This window comes from Meleagris gallopavo, chromosome 5, assembly GCF_905368555.1.
Source record: "Meleagris gallopavo chromosome 5, MGAL_WU_HG_1.1, whole genome shotgun sequence".
Taxonomy (NCBI): Eukaryota; Metazoa; Chordata; class Aves; order Galliformes; family Phasianidae; genus Meleagris; species Meleagris gallopavo.
Genome location: NC_139408.1, coordinates 16,431,331 through 16,449,968, shown reverse-complemented (window position 1 = coordinate 16,449,968; position 18,638 = coordinate 16,431,331). Strand labels below are relative to the sequence as shown.

General features: G+C 53.3%; 2 protein-coding genes across 3 annotated transcripts; both read left to right on the top strand.

The window, feature by feature from the left end:
* Positions 1-749: 749 nt before the first annotated feature.
* Positions 750-16,064, top strand: ZFP91 (ZFP91 zinc finger protein, atypical E3 ubiquitin ligase). Of its 2 annotated transcripts, XM_085224449.1 has the most exons (12): positions 750-1,899; positions 2,045-2,070; positions 7,290-7,505; positions 7,658-7,684; positions 7,754-7,790; positions 8,218-8,307; positions 8,788-8,910; positions 10,764-10,814; positions 11,289-11,367; positions 11,581-11,695; positions 12,206-12,305; positions 12,645-16,064. In XM_085224449.1, the coding sequence occupies exons 1-12, from the start codon at positions 1,535-1,537 to the stop codon at positions 13,153-13,155; spliced, it is 1,740 nt and encodes a 579-aa protein (XP_085080575.1). In that variant the 5' UTR covers positions 750-1,534; the 3' UTR covers positions 13,156-16,064. The 2 variants fall into 2 exon arrangements, with proteins under 2 accessions (XP_085080575.1, XP_085080576.1); XM_085224450.1 differs by lacking the exon at positions 7,658-7,684 and having other exon boundaries at positions 751-1,899.
* CNTF (ciliary neurotrophic factor) lies at positions 13,977-18,135 on the top strand. Its single transcript, XM_003206329.5, has 3 exons — positions 13,977-14,119; positions 16,490-16,773; positions 16,897-18,135. The coding sequence occupies exons 2-3, from the start codon at positions 16,660-16,662 to the stop codon at positions 17,383-17,385; spliced, it is 603 nt and encodes a 200-aa protein (XP_003206377.2). The 5' UTR covers positions 13,977-14,119; positions 16,490-16,659; the 3' UTR covers positions 17,386-18,135.
* Positions 18,136-18,638: the final 503 nt, after the last annotated feature.

Below are 18,638 nucleotides of genomic sequence, written 5' to 3'. Positions count from 1 at the left end.
GGAAAAGCCGCACGGGAGCCAAACCCCAGGCCCCACAGCTTGTTTCAGGGCGAGCAACACAAGAGCCACCCAAAGGCAAGATGATTGTGGGTGGTTACACTCTTACTGTGGCTCTGAAGCAGTGTGGTTGTGTCAGACACTTCCCTTTTTGCAAGAAAAGAACCTTCCTGTCTGCAGAAGGTCTTGGGTTATTTTTAGGCATCTCAGTGATTTGACTGTCCCCTCAGTGGAGATGTGGCCACTATTGCAAGGAAGCATCTGAAGCTGCAATGTTATAAAACTCGAGCTCAGTGGACGCAGATGGCTGAGCCGTCCTGAGCTGAGCTGTATTTTCACACAGTGCTTTAGCCAAGCCATTTTGATGAGTATTAAGCAATCTCACGCCCTGCCTACAAAGGAGCAATTAACCCAGAGAAGCTCTCGCATCAGGACGGGCACCTCCTCCCCACAGCCTGGGGTCTTGGCCAGAAGGAATCAGGCTGCGGTTCTCCACAGAACAACAAGTTACTTGAGCACTCTCACAGCCTCTCTGCCTACTTATAGACCGGAATTAAACGCCAAAGGCCAACCCAGGTCGGTTTAAGGCAGGACGCTTCGACACACCCCCGCAGGCCGGCGAGGCGGGCAACCCGCAGCCCCCAGCGTGCCCTGCGCCCACTTCCGGCCAGGCCGCGCCAGCGCCCCACTGGACTACAATTCCCGGCAGGCCGAGCGCATGCGCGAAGACCCGACGGAAGTAGGCGGAGCTCCTCGCGCTGGCCCCGCCCCCCTTGCGCCGGCCGCCATTTTGTCACCGACTTTCACCCGCCGCCCGACGGGGCGTTTTTTTTTTTTCTTAAAGGAGAAGCGACAGACTCCGACCAGGGCCCGCCACCGGGCCCCGCCGCGCCCGCGAGCGGCGCCGCATCCCGTCTGCAGGGAGCGGCCGCGCGGGGTGAGGGGCGAGAGAGCGGTTCCCCCTGCCCGGTCCCGCCCGCCGGGCGAGGGTACTCGGGGGCAGCCGGAGGGGAGCGGGCAGCGGCGGCGGTAGGAAGCCCGGAGAGGGCCGAGGGCCGGGCGACGGCGGCCGGGCCGGGCGGGCGGCCGGGCCGGGCGGGCGACGGGGCGGCAGAGCGGGAGCCGGAGGGGCCGCGCTCGGGCGGGCGGCACGGCGGGGCAGGCCGGAGGGGGGGGTGGGGGGGAAAGGTGGAGGCGGGAGAGAGAGCGCGGCCGCGCCTGCGCGGGGAGCCGCACGCCGATTGGCCGCGCGGCAGCGTGGGGGCGGGCCCCGCCGCAAACAGAGCGTCTATTGGCTGGGCGGCGCGCGAGCGGCGGAGAAAGGCGGGAGGGCCGCGGGAGGCGGGGCCGCGGGGCGGGGAGTTCTCGCTTGCGGCTTGCGGATTGGTGGGTGCCGGGAGGGGGCGGGGCGCGGGGCGGCCCCGCGTGAACGCGGAGGCCGGGCTGTGATTGGGTGAGAGCCCGGAGTGGGACGGGCTGAGGTTTGCGGGGCGGGCGGGAGCGGCGCGGAGACGCTGCCCCTCCGCTCGCCGCCCCGATGCCGGCGGGCACCGAGCAGCCGGCGGGCGCCGAGCAGCAGCAGGAGCAGCCGGAGCAGCAGCAGGAGCAGCCCGCCCAGGGTCCGCCGCCCGCGGCCGAGAAGCCCCCGCCGCCATCGGGACGCCGCCGCCCGTCTGCAGCCGCCGCCGAGCAGGGGGAGGAGAGCGGCGGCGGCGGCGGCGGCAGGGTGCTGAGGGGCGGCCGGGAGCGGAGCCGGGCCGCGGGAGGAGCCGCCGCTTCCCGCCGCCGTAAGGCCGAGTACCCCCGGCGCCGGCGGAGCAGCCCCGGGGCCCGGCCCGCCGCCGCGGAGCAGCCCGCCGCCGAGACGCCGCCCGCCGCCAGGAAGGGAGCGCCCCGCGCTGGGTGAGTGCGGCCCTCCCCGTCCCGTGCCCCGAGCGGCTCCGCTCCTGTTCAGGGGTGCGTTCCGGGGCTGTGCCGGGCGTGGTCCCGCAGGGGCAGCGCGGTGCATTGGGAGCTGGCTCTTACGCCCTACTTTTGTTTTCCCCAGGTGCACGGATAAAGCTGCTGGCAAAGGTAAGAGCTCGGTGTGTCCTGTGTGCTGTGTGGAAAGTCAGGGCTCTCCCATGCAGGCAGCCACGTGTCTGCTAGAGCTTCCTTTAGGAGAAAGCCCCTGTGTATGGGGGCATGCAGTTTGTTTCCAAGGTTTCTCTCAGGGCTGTGGAACTGCAGTAAGCTGCCTGTGCTGCTCACGTGTGCCCAACGTGCAAAAACTTTGTTCTCCCAAACAACCACTAGGGTATCCCTCTGCTAGCAGAAGTGCAGCCCGCTGCGCTGTGGTCTGCCAGTCCCTGAGCGGCTGCTGGCACACCTGGGCTCACATCTGCACTGGACTGTTCTGAGTAGAGGTGTGGGTGTGCAGGGACACGTGCAAGATGTGTGCAGGTGGGTATGTAGCTACTTACCTTCTCTGGCCTCGCGGTGTTTAGCAATGGTGAATCTTGTGCCTTGCTGCACCCTCAGGGATCATAGAATCGTCAAATATTCTGAGCTGGAAGCGACCTGTGAGGATCATCAAGTCCAACTTGTTGAGATTTTGGAGGGAGAGATAGTCGTGTCTTAATGACTGCTATGAAGCAGGCCTTGGCAGCAGCACGATCAGTGGCAGAATTTCTGTCCCTCCACATGATCTGGCACAGGAGAATTATGACAGAGGAAGAAATAACAAGGAATGTTGTGTTGCTGTGAGAATGGGTTCACCTTTCCTACCGGAGCTTTTCAGTTCTTGTTTGCAGTTTGTACCTAGAATTTGAAGTCTGCCCTTATACTTCTATAAATCTTACAACACCATAACTTTATTCCTCTTGGGTGGAATCTGTCATAATTCTAGCTGACAAGGCATGGTTTTGCAGAGCTAACCAAAGTGTGCTGAGCACAGAGCCCACGTGTATGTGTATGTGTTTACTGCTGATGGTGCTTTGCCCATCCTTTCATGCAGTAAAAACTTCGTCCTTCTGGGTAAAAAAAAAAGTTGCTGCAACATATAACAGTGTCATGGCACTGCCATTTGATGTGCGCAGGGAAGTGCTAACAACATATTTTGATGGTTCTTCCCAGTGTTTTGAAGACACCAAAGCATACAAAATGGGGTAGTCGTGTTCTTACCCCGGTTCTTGGGGTGTTCTTGGAAGGAACACATTTCACAGGTTTGCTGTCTCTCTGATGGAGTACCTTCTTAAAGCTGGGGCTCCAGGAGTCCCAACTGACCCTGGATGTGAGAGCGGAAGAAGGATTTATTACATTTCTCTTCTGTCCTTCTCTGGAAAGGTATGAAAGCAGAGTGGCGAAGGTGCGTTCCTTGCGGACAGGTCATGTGTGTGTAGGAGGGGAGCCTTACCCTGGTCCCCTCTTTCCGCCTTCAGCATAAAATGTGTGAAGGAGCCCGATGAGGTATGAGCAGACAGCAGCTCTCCCTGCATGGCAAGGCTTCTGGCAGAGAGGAGCCTCTGGATTCTGGCAGGTGAAGTGCTGCGTGTTGTTTCCAAAGGTCCACCTGTGCAGGTCTGACAGGGAGATTGCGGGAGGGTAAAGTCAAAGCTGTGGTGTGCCAGGGTGTGTGGTTGTTGCCATGCCCGTGTGCATGAGGGCAGCTGTGCTGCCAGCCACAGCAGTTGTGTTTCCTAGCTGCTTAGTCACGCAATTGCAATATTTCCCTAATGTGTTTCTATAGAAATATTACTTTTAGAAGGAGTCCATTTAATCTTGGCTTAAAAATGGACTTGTATAGCTGTGCAGTGTATGCCACATTGGGTGCTCCGTGACACGTGTGCTCTTGTGGAAATAATTCTCACTTTTGTTTGGCCTGAATAACTTGAATTATTGGAATATATATATTTAATGAACGCACTCCATGCCCCTCTATTACCAAACTGAGAGTTGAGCAATTGCTGTGGTTCTTTGAGCCATGGCAGCAGTTGGTGGAACCCACTTCTGAGATGCCGTGGTGGAGTATCAAAGAAAGATGACTCTTCCATGGCTGTGGCCACCCGCTTGTGAAGGGAGGGAGCAGCGTGGCCACCCTGTCATTGAGACCTCAGGAGACAGGGCTGGAAGCTCTCTGAGGAAAGAGCTGTTGGTGGGTGTTAAGGGAGTGCAGTTTGTTTAGACTTTCTGCTCTTGACAGCAAGTGTTTGATACGTGCCTGGGACTTTGTTTTTCTTCAGTTGTTGGCTGTGGGATGTGTGTTTACTGCTCCAGTCCTTGTCACCTCTCTATCAGTCACACAGACGTGCTTGTGGTGCTTACTGCTTCATTTCTTATATTGCTGGATGCAGCAGGTGCCCTGTTCTCGCAGAAGCCTCCTGGAAAGAAAATGCTGTGGGGTCTCAGGGAGTGACACAGAGGCAAAGCACCTGAAGGTGTGAGCATCCTGATTTATGATTTAGGGCTCATGATTTAGGGTAAGGATGAGTTTGTCTGCGGGACTTTGGGATTTACGCCTTTTGTTTGGTTTGTGGCAATGCTGTTACACATCAAACAAACTGATATGGGTTCTGAGATAGCGATGCTTTCTTTGATTGGATATCCCTGTGTGTTGTGCTCCAGGGACGTAATTACTGAGTGTGCAAGAGGCTGTGTTTATTCCCAAGAGTGCCATGGGCTGTAATGGCCAGCATGTTGAGTGAGGATGGATGCTCTTGGGGTAAGCTCCTCCCCAGGGCGTTTTCATTTGCTTCTCCAAACCACTACAGCAGAGCTCTATCTCTGCATCTGGTTGCCTCTCAGCTTTCCCTTCTGTCACTGTCTAATGTTTTCTTGAGAGATCATATCATGGAGGGATGGTTGATGCCTGCTAAAGTTAAGGTCCGTTGCTAATCTGTGTGCTTTCCACCCTAGATGCTGTTAGTTGAAAGGCAGTTGGGGAGAATCAGCAGAATGGTGAAAGAACCTCAGAATACAGCTGCTTGTCACAGAGTTACTATTTAAGGGGAGTTCAAGGTAGGAAAAACTCCCAAGATTAAATGAGAAGGACTGGTAGGACTTTAAGAAGAGGATTTTCCCCGTATCTCTTGAATGATATCCTGTAAGATGCTGGCGCCCACCCAGTTCCTGCAGCTGATTTCTGCAGAGGCTACTGAAGGAGGTAGATAGATAGCATTGGTATTGGGGAGTTGCAGGGAGTGTGAGTGCGGGGGCATTCCTTGGCACAGCAGCTTGGCCAAGTCACTGTTTCTGCTGCCCCCTGCCCTGTGAGATGGGATTTGGGTAAGTGACAGCAGTGCTGGGTCTTAATCTGGAGTTGCTGCCAGAAGGGAAGCCCATCATTTGCTTTGTGACAGCTGATCTGAGAAGCAATGCTCCCTGCTTTTTTTTTGTTTCTCACCAGAGGTGCTTTGATATCCATCACTTCATGCTCTTATTTGTCCTCCTGGACTTGCAGTTCTTACGACCTGGTGTCCATCACTGCTGTTGCCACTTGCAAGGAAATAACAGGATGCTGGCATACAATCTATTTTCCAGGTGCCTTATTGGGAAGGCAGGGGCCTACTGCAGAAGCTGCTGTTAGCCACAGCTAGTGGTGGTAACAAGTTTATGCACATCAAATGCAGAGTCAACAGCAGCCTTTTCATTTAAACTTCTCCCTCTGTTTCAGTCTGGAGAGATTAGAGCAGCAATCTTTTTGGTTGAAAGAACGGAGCTTGATTATCTGTAATAGCAACACGTATTCCATTTATCTTGCTTCTTGCTCTAATTAGCCAAAACCTGCTAACTGAGGAGCACGTGGCTTTCTGCACAGGTACATTGGTAGGAGGAGAGGGGTTTCACCAGGTTAAGCGTGGTGCCCGAGGAGGAATGTTAATTACTTTAAGGTGTAATCACTCAAGGGAGTATCTCTTACTGCATTTTCTCAGAGGTACAGAAGTATTCACAGCGTGTATAAAAAAGCAGCAAATCTGCTAGACAGTGCTGAAGTGGGAGTGAAAGTGTCACAGGAAAAGGCTCGTTCACACCTTCATTTCAGAGAAGTGGTGCAAAATTGCTGGGTGAGCTGTGTCTGTGGTGTACTTTGTAGGAATGTGTTCTGATAGAGGTCTACCTCAACTCTATGTATAATGTAGAAAATATCAGCTCTTACCAAGAAATCAGCCAAATTCCTGATCTGCCAAGGGAATAAATGTCTTTCGAGGGCAGCAGTATGTGTGTAGAATGGTGATGCTCTATGGGAAGAATGCTAGAGAATGGTTTCCAAGTGTCTTTGAATTTGATTTAGTGTTCAGAAAACTAAGGATGTTCGGAGCTAGCATTAAAAACATTAAGTAAGTGTAGTTGGTGCTGAGATCCACGCAACCAGGAAGGCATAGAGAAGGCATAGTTGAAGTTTTGTAATGAAGGTGGCTTTATGTATGTAAAACATCAGACTTAGTTGCTGCTTTGAGGCTTTGTATTCTGTATTCCAATCAGATTTTTTCAGTCAGAGGTTGGTCACTCCAACTCTGTTAATGAGAGCCTGGGGAGGGGCCCCAAACAAGCAACTTACCAGAAGTTCAATCACGAAGATTTGGTAGTAAATGAGAGAAGAGCAGATTGGGCAGGGGACAGCAGGAAGCCTCTGTTCTCTGCTGAGTGTGGGTTCAGCGTGGAGCTCACGTCCAGAAGCCCTCTGGAGAAGCACAGCAACACAGCTTGGCATCCAGCCCTTCTCCCTGTGCCTGGCTGCCCTCTGGGGAAGGCCACACAGCCGTGCAAATGAATGTCAGTGAGAAGGAGTGTCTCAGAGCTGAGCCTGGAGCTCAGGCCCTGTGCCAGTGTGCTAACGCAGCGGCAGAGCTGGAGCACTGAGCCTGGCCAGCTCCTCAGGATGGATTCCTTCAGCACGTCGTTCGTGAGATGTCAAAAAGCATTTCAGTGCGTTAAGGCTCAGTGTTCCAGCAACCACCGGGAAGTGAGATCAGGTGAACTGTACTTGGAATTTTAATTTTTAAAGAGATGGACTTGCTCGCATACACATGTTAGTTGGTTCTGTTATCCTGCCAAAATGTATTTGGAGGTGAGCCATCAGCCGAAGAGAAACCACCTGTAGAAGCAATAAATGAGCACACAGACCTGATGGTGCTTGTGATGCTTTTCGCTCCAGCACGAGACCGGAAGCATCCAGCTCAGGATCCTCGGGATTATTACCAGACCTACACTTGAGATTAAGCGTGTGTGTAGGGGTTTCTCCAAACAAGACTTTGAGTGTGGGGGGATTTTGAAGCTGCTCGTTGGTTAACAGTGAGATTTCAATGGTGTTTCAGATCCCAAAGAAGAGAAGGAGGAGGAGGAGGTTTCCCCTGCCCTCAGCCAGGGCTCTCCAGTCAGCACAGCCCGGCCCAGCAGGAGCTGGCGCAGCAGCAGGTCGGCCACTGCCGCCCGCCAGCGTGAAGCCGAGAACTCGCGTGCCTCCAGGTCCAAGACTGGCTCCCTGCAGCTCGTCTGCAAGTCGGAACCAAACGCCGACCAGCTGGAATACGGTATGTGGGAAGCAGTGGTGTGAAGTGCCTGAAGATAGGCAACTCGTGGGAACCTCTGCAGGGAGCTGCGTGTGGGTGTAACTCGCTGAGCTGTGTGACTGTGGCTGCTCCAGGCGTGGTGCTGCTTTGTCACGAGTACCTTCTGCCACCAGCACTCCTGGCGCTGAATGTCGGCGGAGGTATCTTGAGACAGATGAGCTCACTGCAGCGAACGCAGATTGAAACCTAATGGTGACTTTTCCTTTCAGAGGTCACAGAAGAGCATCAGTCTCCAGCTGGAATCAGGTAGGAAACTTCTTTTTTTTTGCGACAGTTCTTTGCATTTAGTGTCAAGAAAACCACATGTGAACAGTTTTTCAAATGCTTGTGACACGATCTGTGAGAAGGGTGGCAGCTGTGTTCTCATGCAGTCCTGGCCCTTCACGTTTTCAGCTTGGATTGCTGATGGGCTGCAGGTGTCAGAAGATTTTGCAGAACTGGGTTTGGTTAGTGTGGGCCTTTCAGCTGGAAGCTTTGTTCCTTCTGCAGCGGGTGCTGTAATTGGGTGGGTTCTCAACAGGATGCTGCTCTGCCTACCTGTGCTTCTTAGTGCAAACAAGGGATGAGAATTGCTGCATGTCTTTCCCATTCTATGGAGAATTGCATATATATTCTTGAAGTAGTGCTTCAGTTGTCTCTGCTTAACTCCTCTGTTCTCCTTTTCTCCTGGCAGTGATGATGAGGAGGAGATCCTTGCCAGTGAGGAAGAAGTTCCCTTCAAAGATGATCCAAGAGATGAAACCTACAAGCCCCATCTCGAAAAGTATAATAGATTACCTCCTTACTGTGTCTTTAGATTAAGAAAACAACTGTGACCTCTTAGTTGAACTAGCTTAATGTGACCCAGAGAAACCATGCTAGTTGCTGTCATGGAGTGGCTCCCATTGAGTTTGGTGTTTTCCCTATCTCCCACATCTCTTGGGAACTTTTTTTATCTGGTGGTCTGAAGCTTTTAGAGCCCTGTCGACAGTCAGGTGCATCCTTAGACCTCCATCTCACTTCTGCTTAGAAGTGGGATTTGATTAAAACATGAACTCCTATCCGGGTTTTGCCTGTTTGTAAAGAGTAGACAGGGCTTTTTAAAGAATATGGAAGGAGAGGAAGGCCTTGGTGCTAATATGGTGGAGAGCCAGTTATAGCAAGCCAAGGGTGGAGAGGCTCAGAAGAAGACAGAAGCATGAGGGTATCTTTACGTAGATACCGATTAACACTGGAGTAATACATTGTGTTTGTGTCTTTGTAGGGAAGCTCCAAAGCAAAGGAGAAAAGCTGGCAAGGGAAAAGAAGAAAAAGAGAAACAGAAGGAAATTAAAGTAGAGGTAAAAGAAGAGAGTGAGTTTCGGGAAGATGAAGAACCACCAAGGAAGTGAGTAAAATTCTGCAATTATATGTACCAGCATGTACAGTGTATTTTGCATTCTTGCTAGCATACAACAGTGTTTTTGTTGTTGTTTTTTTCCCCTCTGGGCCTGAAAGAGAATAGGGCAGAGCCTCTTGCTCTGACTGAAGTACTGCTTCCTAGTGTCCTGCTCATGATTGGTGAGGGAAAGTAAGAAGTGATGTTTTCATTTAGTTGAGGCAGTGTTTTTCCATGCTGGGGTTTAGTCAGTTTGCCTGGATACGGCCACGCTGTGTGAAATGCTATAGAATTTTTAAAACTCAGGGCTCAGCTGTCTGAAGTGTGTTAGAAAGCCAGTCTGGGGAGGCCAGAGCTCTTCCAGTGTGTGCCCGGAGGTAGAGTACTTCATACATGTCATGTGGGAAGCCTTCTCTTGGTACGTTTGGGATTAATGCACCAGAGCTCAGGAAAAACAGCTGTGTTATCCCTCCTTTTGGAGAAGCAGAGAGAACCAGCTGAAGGTACCTGGTCATCGCTGGTGCTTGGAATGGAGCCTCAGAATACCTACGTGGGTGTGCTTCAGTGCTGCAGCTGAAGGAGACTGCATTTATGCGTTTGGGTCAAAGCCATTGTTTGGGATAGAGGGAAAAACCAGCTTTTGCACTTGATCTCCTCTATGAGAAATGGGAACAAAAGGAGCTCCCTCTGCTGGCAGCGGTGTGGGGTTTTGCACACCTTTGTTTTAATTTCTCATGCTGCTTCTAAGCTGCAGCAAGGCTGATTGACATTGGAGAGAAGTATTTTTGTGAAGATTTTGGGTTTTTTTTTTATGCCATGTGAGGCTTTCTGAGGCTTGTGGTTGTGTTGTTTGGATCAGACGCTTTTTTTTGCACATAAGAAAAGCTGTGCTGCTCCTGAAGGCTTAGCTTGAATGCTGAGTGCCCGCTCAGCTTGTTTACTGGTATGGTCTCTCCATCAATAAAATGTCTTAGTATGGACTAGAAAAGAATTAATCAATCTGCACTAAGTGTCTTGGTGCAGCAATGTGATCAAGCAGGCGCAATCTTCTGGGCAGAGGTTTTGCTTGGGAAGGTACATTGTACATGTAAACACAGGTCTGATCAGGGCATAGATTTGTCTTGACAGGTGTGCAAGCTGCTCTAGTTAGTTCAGAGGGCTGAAAAATAGCTGCTAGGTCATCAATCCCCTCCTTCCTAGCTGCACAGACTGATGTTTTTCATATGGCATGAAATGTTACCCAACAGAGTAGAGGAAATAGAGGGCACCATCAGTTCTGGACTGTGTTGGCAAAATTATATGTTTATTAAAAATGCATTAGGAAATGGGAGGTCTTGTGAGAGCAAACCACACAAAGCACTTATTTCTCGAGAACATTGCCTTCCTCTGAATCTGCATCAAACTTATTCTTGATTGATTTTTCTTGGGCTTGCAGTTAATGAGGCAATAACTCCCTCACTGTCTAAGTTCCTGTCTAAGCAGGAACTTAGGAGAGCAGAATCTTGTGTGCTCATGTGCAGCTTGGAAAGGCCTGAATTTAAGCAAGGACTGCAAATAACTTGGACACTGACAGATGTAAAAGAAAAATGTGAAGCGTGTGATGCCTGCTTGAGGGGAACCTGCCCATCTATTGCACAGGTTTTCCTTTGAAACTCTTCAGGCATTTTGATCCTGAAACCCATGGTCATGATCCATGACCATGGGTGGTGGTTAATTTTGAGTTGCTGGGTGCAATGTTACTTTTCAGCCTAAAATTGTAGAAGAGTTCTGTAGTACTGTGGCACTCAGCTGAAAACCTCTGCCTAGTGCCAGTGTAAAGAAACCTCCTACAATTTTATCTGTAACTCTATTATATGCTATAGGAGAGGACGGAGAAGAAAAGATGACAAGAGCCCGAGATTGCCCAAGAGAAGGTAAGTGGTCCCCTCCACTCAGTTCAGTTCCTTTGTGTCATGCACAGAGTTGTCAATTGTTTCAAAGGCACCTCTCTCACACAATACAGAAGTCAGCCTTAAAGAAAAGAAGGAAATAGTGACATGTGTTGGCTCCCATGCTTTCATTCCTCTTTTTCCCTGTGGGTGTTGGGCTTGCTTTCTTCCCAGCTGTTTTTCCCCATCTGGCTTGATTCTTGCCATGGCAGTGTGCAGGAGTTTTGAGGAGCCTGGCATCCCCTGGGGTTTTCTTAGTCCTTTGTAAGCCCTCATGTCTTGCTAGGAGCAGAGGGGGCTCTTGGCCAGAGTCTGTCAGCACAGCTCATTGGGAATACTGGAGCAATAATCCCTTGCTCTCACATTACTAAACTGCACTCACATTCACTTATCTGGCTGCTGTCCTCCCTTCAGATGTGTCAGCTGATCACTCTGCTCATTTTCTTACTGACCTCCTAGGAAGAAGCCTCCAATACAGTACGTCCGCTGTGAGATGGAAGGCTGTGGCACAGTCCTGGCCCACCCACGTTACCTGCAGGTATTTGGGATTTTCTATTTCTTGAATGCTGTCTGTGTGAGGGTAGGGAATGGCAGTTTGCTTCAGGCCACATATCTCTGTGTCTGTCCTGTTACTGTATGTCTACATTCATTGGGCTTTCTTCTCTGCATGTAAGGGTGACTTGTTAGCGACTCAGCCTCCTCCTTAGCTAATCAAAAAGAGAGCTTACAACCTTTCACTTTCCTTTCTCAGCATCACATCAAGTACCAACACTTGCTGAAGAAAAAGTATGTGTGTCCCCATCCCTCCTGTGGTCGACTCTTCCGACTGCAGAAGCAGCTCCTGCGGCATGCCAAGCACCACACAGGTATGGGGAGGTGGGAAAAGGATCTCGGCTTCTTGATGGGTTGGTGAACAGCGCAGGGAGGCAAAAAGAAAAATGCCCAAGGCTTGAGGTGGGAGTGAAGGTGAGGCAGATGGTAGGGATGTGCAGCAGTGGCAGGTAGTACTCCCTTCTGTGTTACCATCTTCTAAGGAAATGAGAGAAATGGGCTATAGAGTTCCTAATTCACCCACTTGCGAGTATCATTGCAAGTATTGGCAACAATCAAACAAGCCAAGCTTTATCCTAATTCACCACTTCTTCAGTATGGTCAGAATGGATTAAGACTCTTCTAAAAGTTAATTATCACGCCTTAGCTCTCCAGATCAAGGTACTGTGGTGTCTTGTGGGACGCCACTTCCTCTGCTGTGCCTGCAGGCCTCCCAGCACTTCTGCTTCTGCTGCTTTGTGGGCAGCTTTACCTGCAGTGCATGAGAGCAGGAAGGGGGAGCAGGTCTGCAGGAGAGTAATGCTCTGGCTGGTGTTGCTTTTCAGATCAAAGGGACTACATCTGTGAGTACTGCGCCCGGGCGTTTAAGAGCTCTCATAACTTGGCAGTGCACCGAATGATCCATACAGGCGAGAAGCCCTTGCAGTGAGTACCTTTGTTGCTCTCCTCCTTTGAGTGACCCTTAGATACATGCACACCAAGTGCAGGGGCAGCTCTGAAGTCAGGGCTGGAACCTACTTGTGGAGTCCGGCCCTCTTGAAACACACCTCTGTGGGAGTGTTTGAACTGCTGCTTGGTCCTCGAGGCAGTGCCTCAGCAGAGATCTGAGGAGCATGAGTGATATAACTGGAAGAGCTGGCACTACGGTGACAGCCTGCGTTGATGAGAGCCCATTCTTTTCCTGGGCTGCCTCGTTACTTCAGCCGTTTCCACAAACGTGTGCTGATGTTGCTGTGTTGTGACTTCCCCTTCTTCCTTCCCCAGGTGTGAGATCTGTGGGTTCACATGCCGGCAGAAAGCTTCCCTCAACTGGCACATGAAGAAACACGATGCGGACTCCTTCTACCAGTTCTCCTGCAACATTTGCGGCAAGAAATTTGAGAAGAAGGACAGTGTCGTGGCCCATAAAGCCAAAAGCCACCCAGAAGTGCTTATTGCTGAAGCACTGGCGGCCAACGCGGGTGCCCTGATCACCAGCACTGACATTCTGGGCACTAACCCCGAGGCCATCGCGCCACCCACCGATGGCCAGGGCCTCCCTCTTCTTCCCGACCCCCTGGGCAGCACTGCCCCAACTGATTGCCTGCTGCTGAACCCCGATGGGATGCCGAAGACGTACTGCGGCGGGACGGAGCGTGTGAGCCTGGTGGCTGATGGCAAGCTCTTTGTAGGCAGCGGCAGCAGCGCAAACCCTGAAGGGCTGGTGATGAACACAGAGATCCTGGGAGCCACCACGGAGGTGCTCATCGAAGATTCAGACTCCACTGGACCCTAGTGGGTGGGGAGCATGTGGGTGCTGGGACTGTTTGGACTCTATTTAAAAGGAAAAAAAGAAAAATGGAGACACATTGAAAGAGAGAAAAGTTAAACAAAACTTAAAATACTAGTAAGTAACCGAAGGGTCTGCTCCCCTCAGCGTGGATCACAGCACATCCTCTTTCTCCCAACCACTTCTGTCTCCCACTGCTCCTTTGCAGAAAAGGGGCGCGCTGCCATTACCAGAGCAAGTCGGACTGAGTGACAGATTTCTCTGAGGGAGTGGGAAGGCTGAAACCCTTCGCTCTACCCTGAAGTAGATGCCTTTCTGGCTCTTTGACCTGGCTCTGTTTGTAAGCTAGGAAGCATTTGTTGTGCTCTGGACAAGTTTCTTAGGACTCCCTTTTTGCCCCGTGGTCCCACTTCTATGCATTTCTGCAACTAGTCCTCGCAGTCTCACTCTTCATCCCGGGGCTGGGAGTTTGGCTCGGCACTTTAGGCCCTCTCGGCAGGGCAGGCTGCGAAGGAGTCCCTGTCCCCCGCCACACTCGGCCCCATCCCTGGCAGGAAGCAGAGGGAACGCCCTGGCTCATAGATCATGTTTGCTTGGAGAGGCCCGGGGGCTACGGGAGCCCTGCGTGGGAGAGGCAAGGAGGAGCATCCCGGTTTGACGACAGTAATTTGCACTTTGAACATGTTTCGTTTTTGTGTTGTGGTAACGAGATTCCTTATTTATTGATAAAAGGGTCGGTATTTTTTAGTTACGTTCTTGGCGGGTGGGGTGGCAGGGGTTCAGGCTGCTTCCCAGTAGGCTCCTTCCCACCAGAGAGCCGTAGGGAGTGTGCATGCCATGTAACAGCAGCTTGGAGAGCTGGGGTGAAAGCAGCGTGCTGCAGTCAGACCTCATGGCTTTCCAGAGCAGAGGGAGAGCCCCAGAGAAGAGCAGTGGAGTCCTTGCGGCAGCATTTTAGCAGGAGGATGAGGTGAGTGATGGCACAACCGCCTCTCGTCTCCCTCCCTCTCAGCTCAGCTCTTTTTGCTCCCCTTACTCCCTTGCCTTGCCGGGAAGGACAGCATTAGTCAGGATACTTGTTCTCATGGCCCAGGACAGTGATGCTCTTCTGCAGAGATTGAGTATGGTTGTATTGAGCTCATCTATCCAAGGCAGTGGGCTGATGCGGGACTAGAGGCTGTCAGTTTGTCCATGCCTCTGTAATGGGTTGTGCTGTGCTGAGCCCTTCACTTGTGCTCAGCCATCTCTGCTCCCTGGGGTGGTTTGGTCACTGCCTGCTGGTGTGTTAGGACAGCTCAGAGCCTGTGGAGAATTTACATAGGAAATGATGTCTGGTCTTTAGGCTCGGATCTTTTTTCTCTGTTATCTGAAGCTGTGTGTGGAGACTAGGTGGCCTTGAATTCTTTGTGTGTTTGGAAGGGGTGCCCAATAACCTGGGCTTTCTGTCAGTTTACTTGTTTTCTCAGTTGTGTTTATGTGCTGGGAACAGAGCTGAAGTGCTTTGTCCAAGCCTGAGGTCAGCAGAACCGGTCTGTAACAGCAGCCAGGCAAAGTCAAGTATCTGGGGTCTGGAGATCAGCAATAAAACATGGAATTGAATTGGAAAACTTTTACAGGAAACTGACTCCAAACGCCCACTCTGTCGCCTGTGCTGCCTGGAAATCCAGCTGTAGCCCAAAGTCTGACAGCACTTACTGGGTCACTTGTCCTGATTTCCCCTTTCCCTTCCCACTGACATTGAAGTCTGTGTTGGAGCAAGGCAGAGCGCTGCTGTTGCAGGGATGCTATGTGTTGGTCTGTGCCCTGGGCGTGGGCATCCGCTGGTCCTGTAGTGTGGCTCCTGTGTGTGTGAGCTGGAGGGTGAGTGGAAGGCTGAGCACAGAACTCCTGGCACAGTGGTGTGCGAGCACACTAAACAAAGCAGTTGCTTTAGCTGGCGCGGCCTGCTTTTTGCTTGGGTCAAATTGGAATTCCCTTTGTGAAGCATTGCTAACTGAAGGGGCACCGTGCGTTCATCCCCGGCAGTGTGGCTCTTCTATCCAGGGGAATTAAGGAAGGGAGCATGCAGCTTGCACTGTGCCATGCCCGCTGGCAGCTGCAGATTGATCCCCCAACTTAGGAGCTGCTTCTCGTGCCCTGCCACCACTCCGGGGAGCGTTGCGTGGCAGGCAGAGCCTTGCACAGAACACTAAATGAAATGGGAGAGATTGGGGTTTGCTCTCTGACACTAAAATGAATGCTTTTGGGTCAGGAGCTTGCTTGCAGCTGGTGATGCAATGCCAGGCTTGGCCAGGAGGCGAGGCCTTGTTCTTCCCCTGCCCTGAGCACTGCTACGTGCTGTGGGGTGCAGGACCGAGCAGCTCATTTGCCTCCTGTGTTGCTCCTGGCCTGAACCCTTCTGGTCCCTGCCTTACCTTCCCATGCCCTCATTGCTTCCCTTTTTTTTTTTTTTTTTTTTTTTTTTTTTTGTCTCAGCAAGTTGTCTGTCTGTCCTCTAACCACAGCCTGCTCGCCCTCAGTGCGGCAGAGTCTGATGTAACTCCTTTCTCTCTCTGAAACCCTACAACTGACACAGCCCTCCTGCAGCTCCTCCTCTCCGTGTCTCTCCTTCACTCGCATGCAGTTTGCTTCAATAAATTATTGTAGTAGTTTGCAATAAACTTTTTTTGTATTTTTTTCCCCCTGTATTTATTTTATTGTTCTCCTTCCTGGAAAGGAAGCCGGGGCCCTGACCCCAGTAAAACCCTGAGATGTAGGAGGAGATGGGTGCAGGTTATGGGGGCCCTGTGGGGGCTGTGGGGCCTGGTGCTGGGTGCTGCTGTGTGGTGGCCAAGGGAAGCTGCTTTTCTACTCTGTTTTTCTTTTCATCTGGGTAACACGTAACCAAAATAAATGTACTGAGGAAAACAAACCAACCCCAAGGGCTGTTTGTGTGTGGTACTCATGCTGAGGGGCTGCTGCTGTGGGACATACCCCCGTAGAAGGGGTGTCCGGGGGCTCCCACCATCTTTGAGGAAAAGGGCAGGAGGCGGCTGCTGGGCTCAGGCTGTAAGGTGAGGGGTATCCTTGCCCCTGGCTGGGCCTCGCTCTGTCCCCAGCACTGCGCCTTGCTGCGGCCCCAGCCTGCTGCCTGGGCTGAGCTGTTGAGCAACGTCCCGGCTCTGCTCACCTCTTCCCGGCAGCAGTTTCCCGTGCTCCGGCCTGAGCCAGAGATTAGAGTGAGGCTTGTTGTGCCGCGGGGAAGGAGCCTGTCGCTGCCGGGTGAGAACGTTTTGGGCAACGAGCTTAGAGTGGCAAAGCGTGGGGAATTAGGGAAATAATCTGTTGCTGTTGATCCCAGAGGCGGGAATCTGCAGCGTCGTGCCAGGCCCCAGGCGCGGAAGAGGGGGAGAGCCGGGCCAGCGGACGCGTGAGCGGAGCTCCCGGCTGGAATGCACCAGCTCAGCAAGGGATTGTCCTCCCTGGGCTGCGCGGGCACTGCACCGTGAGCCTGGGACGGCCGCCTGGGCCATGGCGGCGGCAGACACCCCTTCAGCCGCCCTCCGGCACCACGACCTGTGCAGCCGCGGTATCCGCCTGGCCAGGAAGATGCGCTCGGATGTCACCGACCTCCTGGACATCTATGTGAGTTCGCCCTGCTCTTGGGGCTGGGAATGCAGGCGGGAGGCTGCTGCCGTGAGACTCCTCCGGGCGGGATGCTGGAGGCCCCCCTTGTCCCAGCATCCATCCCGGCTGTCTGTCCCGCAGGTGGAGCGGCAGGGCCTGGACGCCTCCATCAGCGTGGCGGCGGTGGATGGGGTGCCAGCAGCGGCAGCGGAGCGCTGGGCAGAGCAGAGTGGCACCCAGCGCCTCCTGGACAACCTGGCGGCCTACCGGGCCTTCCGCACGCTGTTGGCACAGATGCTGGAGGAGCAGCGGGAGCAGCTGGGAGACGCCGATGTTGAGCTGGGCCCGGCACTGGCGGCCGTGCTGCTGCAGGTCTCGGCCTTTGCCTACCACCTGGAGGAGCTGCTGGAGCTGGAGAGCCGCGGGGCCCCAGCTGAGGAGGGCTCCGAGCCCCCTGCACCCCCACGCCTCAGCCTCTTTGAGCAGAAGCTGCGGGGCCTGGGTGTGCTGCGGGAGCTGGCCCAGTGGGCCGTCAGGTCAGTGCGGGACCTGCGGCAGCTCGCCAAGCACGGCCCGGGCACCACCCTTGAGGGCAGTGGCACAGCACTGGGTCTGCCCGAGAGCCAGTGATGGAGGTGCGGGGAGCCCCGGCCCGGATTGGGCTTAGCTGGGGGCCCATCTCTGTGGCAGGGCTGCTGACAGGCACAGGAGCTTCAGGGAGCAAAGGGGCCACGCTACTAACCCAGAGCCCTTCCGCTTCCTAATGGGCCCCTTTCCCTGTGATGGAAACTGAGGCACAGGGAGGGAACTCCTGGCGAGGTGGGCCTTGTGTATACCCGCAACCCCACCATGGTCTGGAAGCCATGACTCCTGGTGTGCTGTGCAGAGCTGTCCTGTTCTGTGGGACTGGGTTGCTGCCTGTCTCCTGATGGCCGGGTGATGCTTCTGGAGGAGGGGAGCTGCCTCGGGGTTATTGCAGGGGTGAGAGCGATGTGGAGGCATCACCTGGTGAAAGGCGGCTCAGGAATTGTCCCCTCTCTCCAAGGCCTGAGGCTTTGCCTCCTTCAGGTGCTCCCTTTTCTCTCCGCTCCTGCACAGCTCTCACCCTGCCTGCGTGTTCTGCGTGCTGAATTTCTGCTCTGACTGCTTGGGGCTGTTCTCAGGACTGGGGGTGGGATTTTGTGCTGGATGGCATTTCTTAGCTGGTCGGACAGGGTATAGAGAGAGTATTTATATAGAAGGCTGCCAGAAGCTTTGTACCTCTGGGGGCTGTTTTAAGACTGGAGAGGGAGAAGCGAACAGCTCCAGCCACTATTGGTCACTGTTTTCTCCCAGGGTGGCTGTGGTGGATGCTGAGCAAATAAAGCATATGGAGAGCCACTGGGGTGCTGTGACTTCTCGGGGGCCGGACTGGCTGGGCTGCCTTGTTCCTAATGAAGTACTTTTCTCCATAGCAGGAGAGTGAGGGAGGAGGGTAAAGGAATGGTGCGGGCAAAAAGGAGGGAAAGCTGTAGAGGGCTCACAGGGGACATACAGCTGCAACGTTTCCCCCTGTCCCTGCGTGGCTCTGCCTTCTCCTTGACCCCAAGAGCAACAAGCTGCAGGGGGTTCCTGTTCCCCGAGGCACAGCGTGAGGCACGGCCAGGCCACTGGCCCTGCACAAAGTGCCTTTGTCCCAGTGGGTGCTGGAAGCTCCTGGCACAGTGCCACACTAGCGCCAGCAGTGTCTGTACAGCTGGAGGGGACTGGAGGGCAAGGCTGGGGTGGTGCTTGTTGGGCATGTAGGACAGGGGCTGCCTATGGGGTCAGGATGGGGGTGCCTGGCACATAAAGTGGAACTCACGGTGGAAGGACGTGCACTTTCCTCCCCGCTGCTGGTTGTC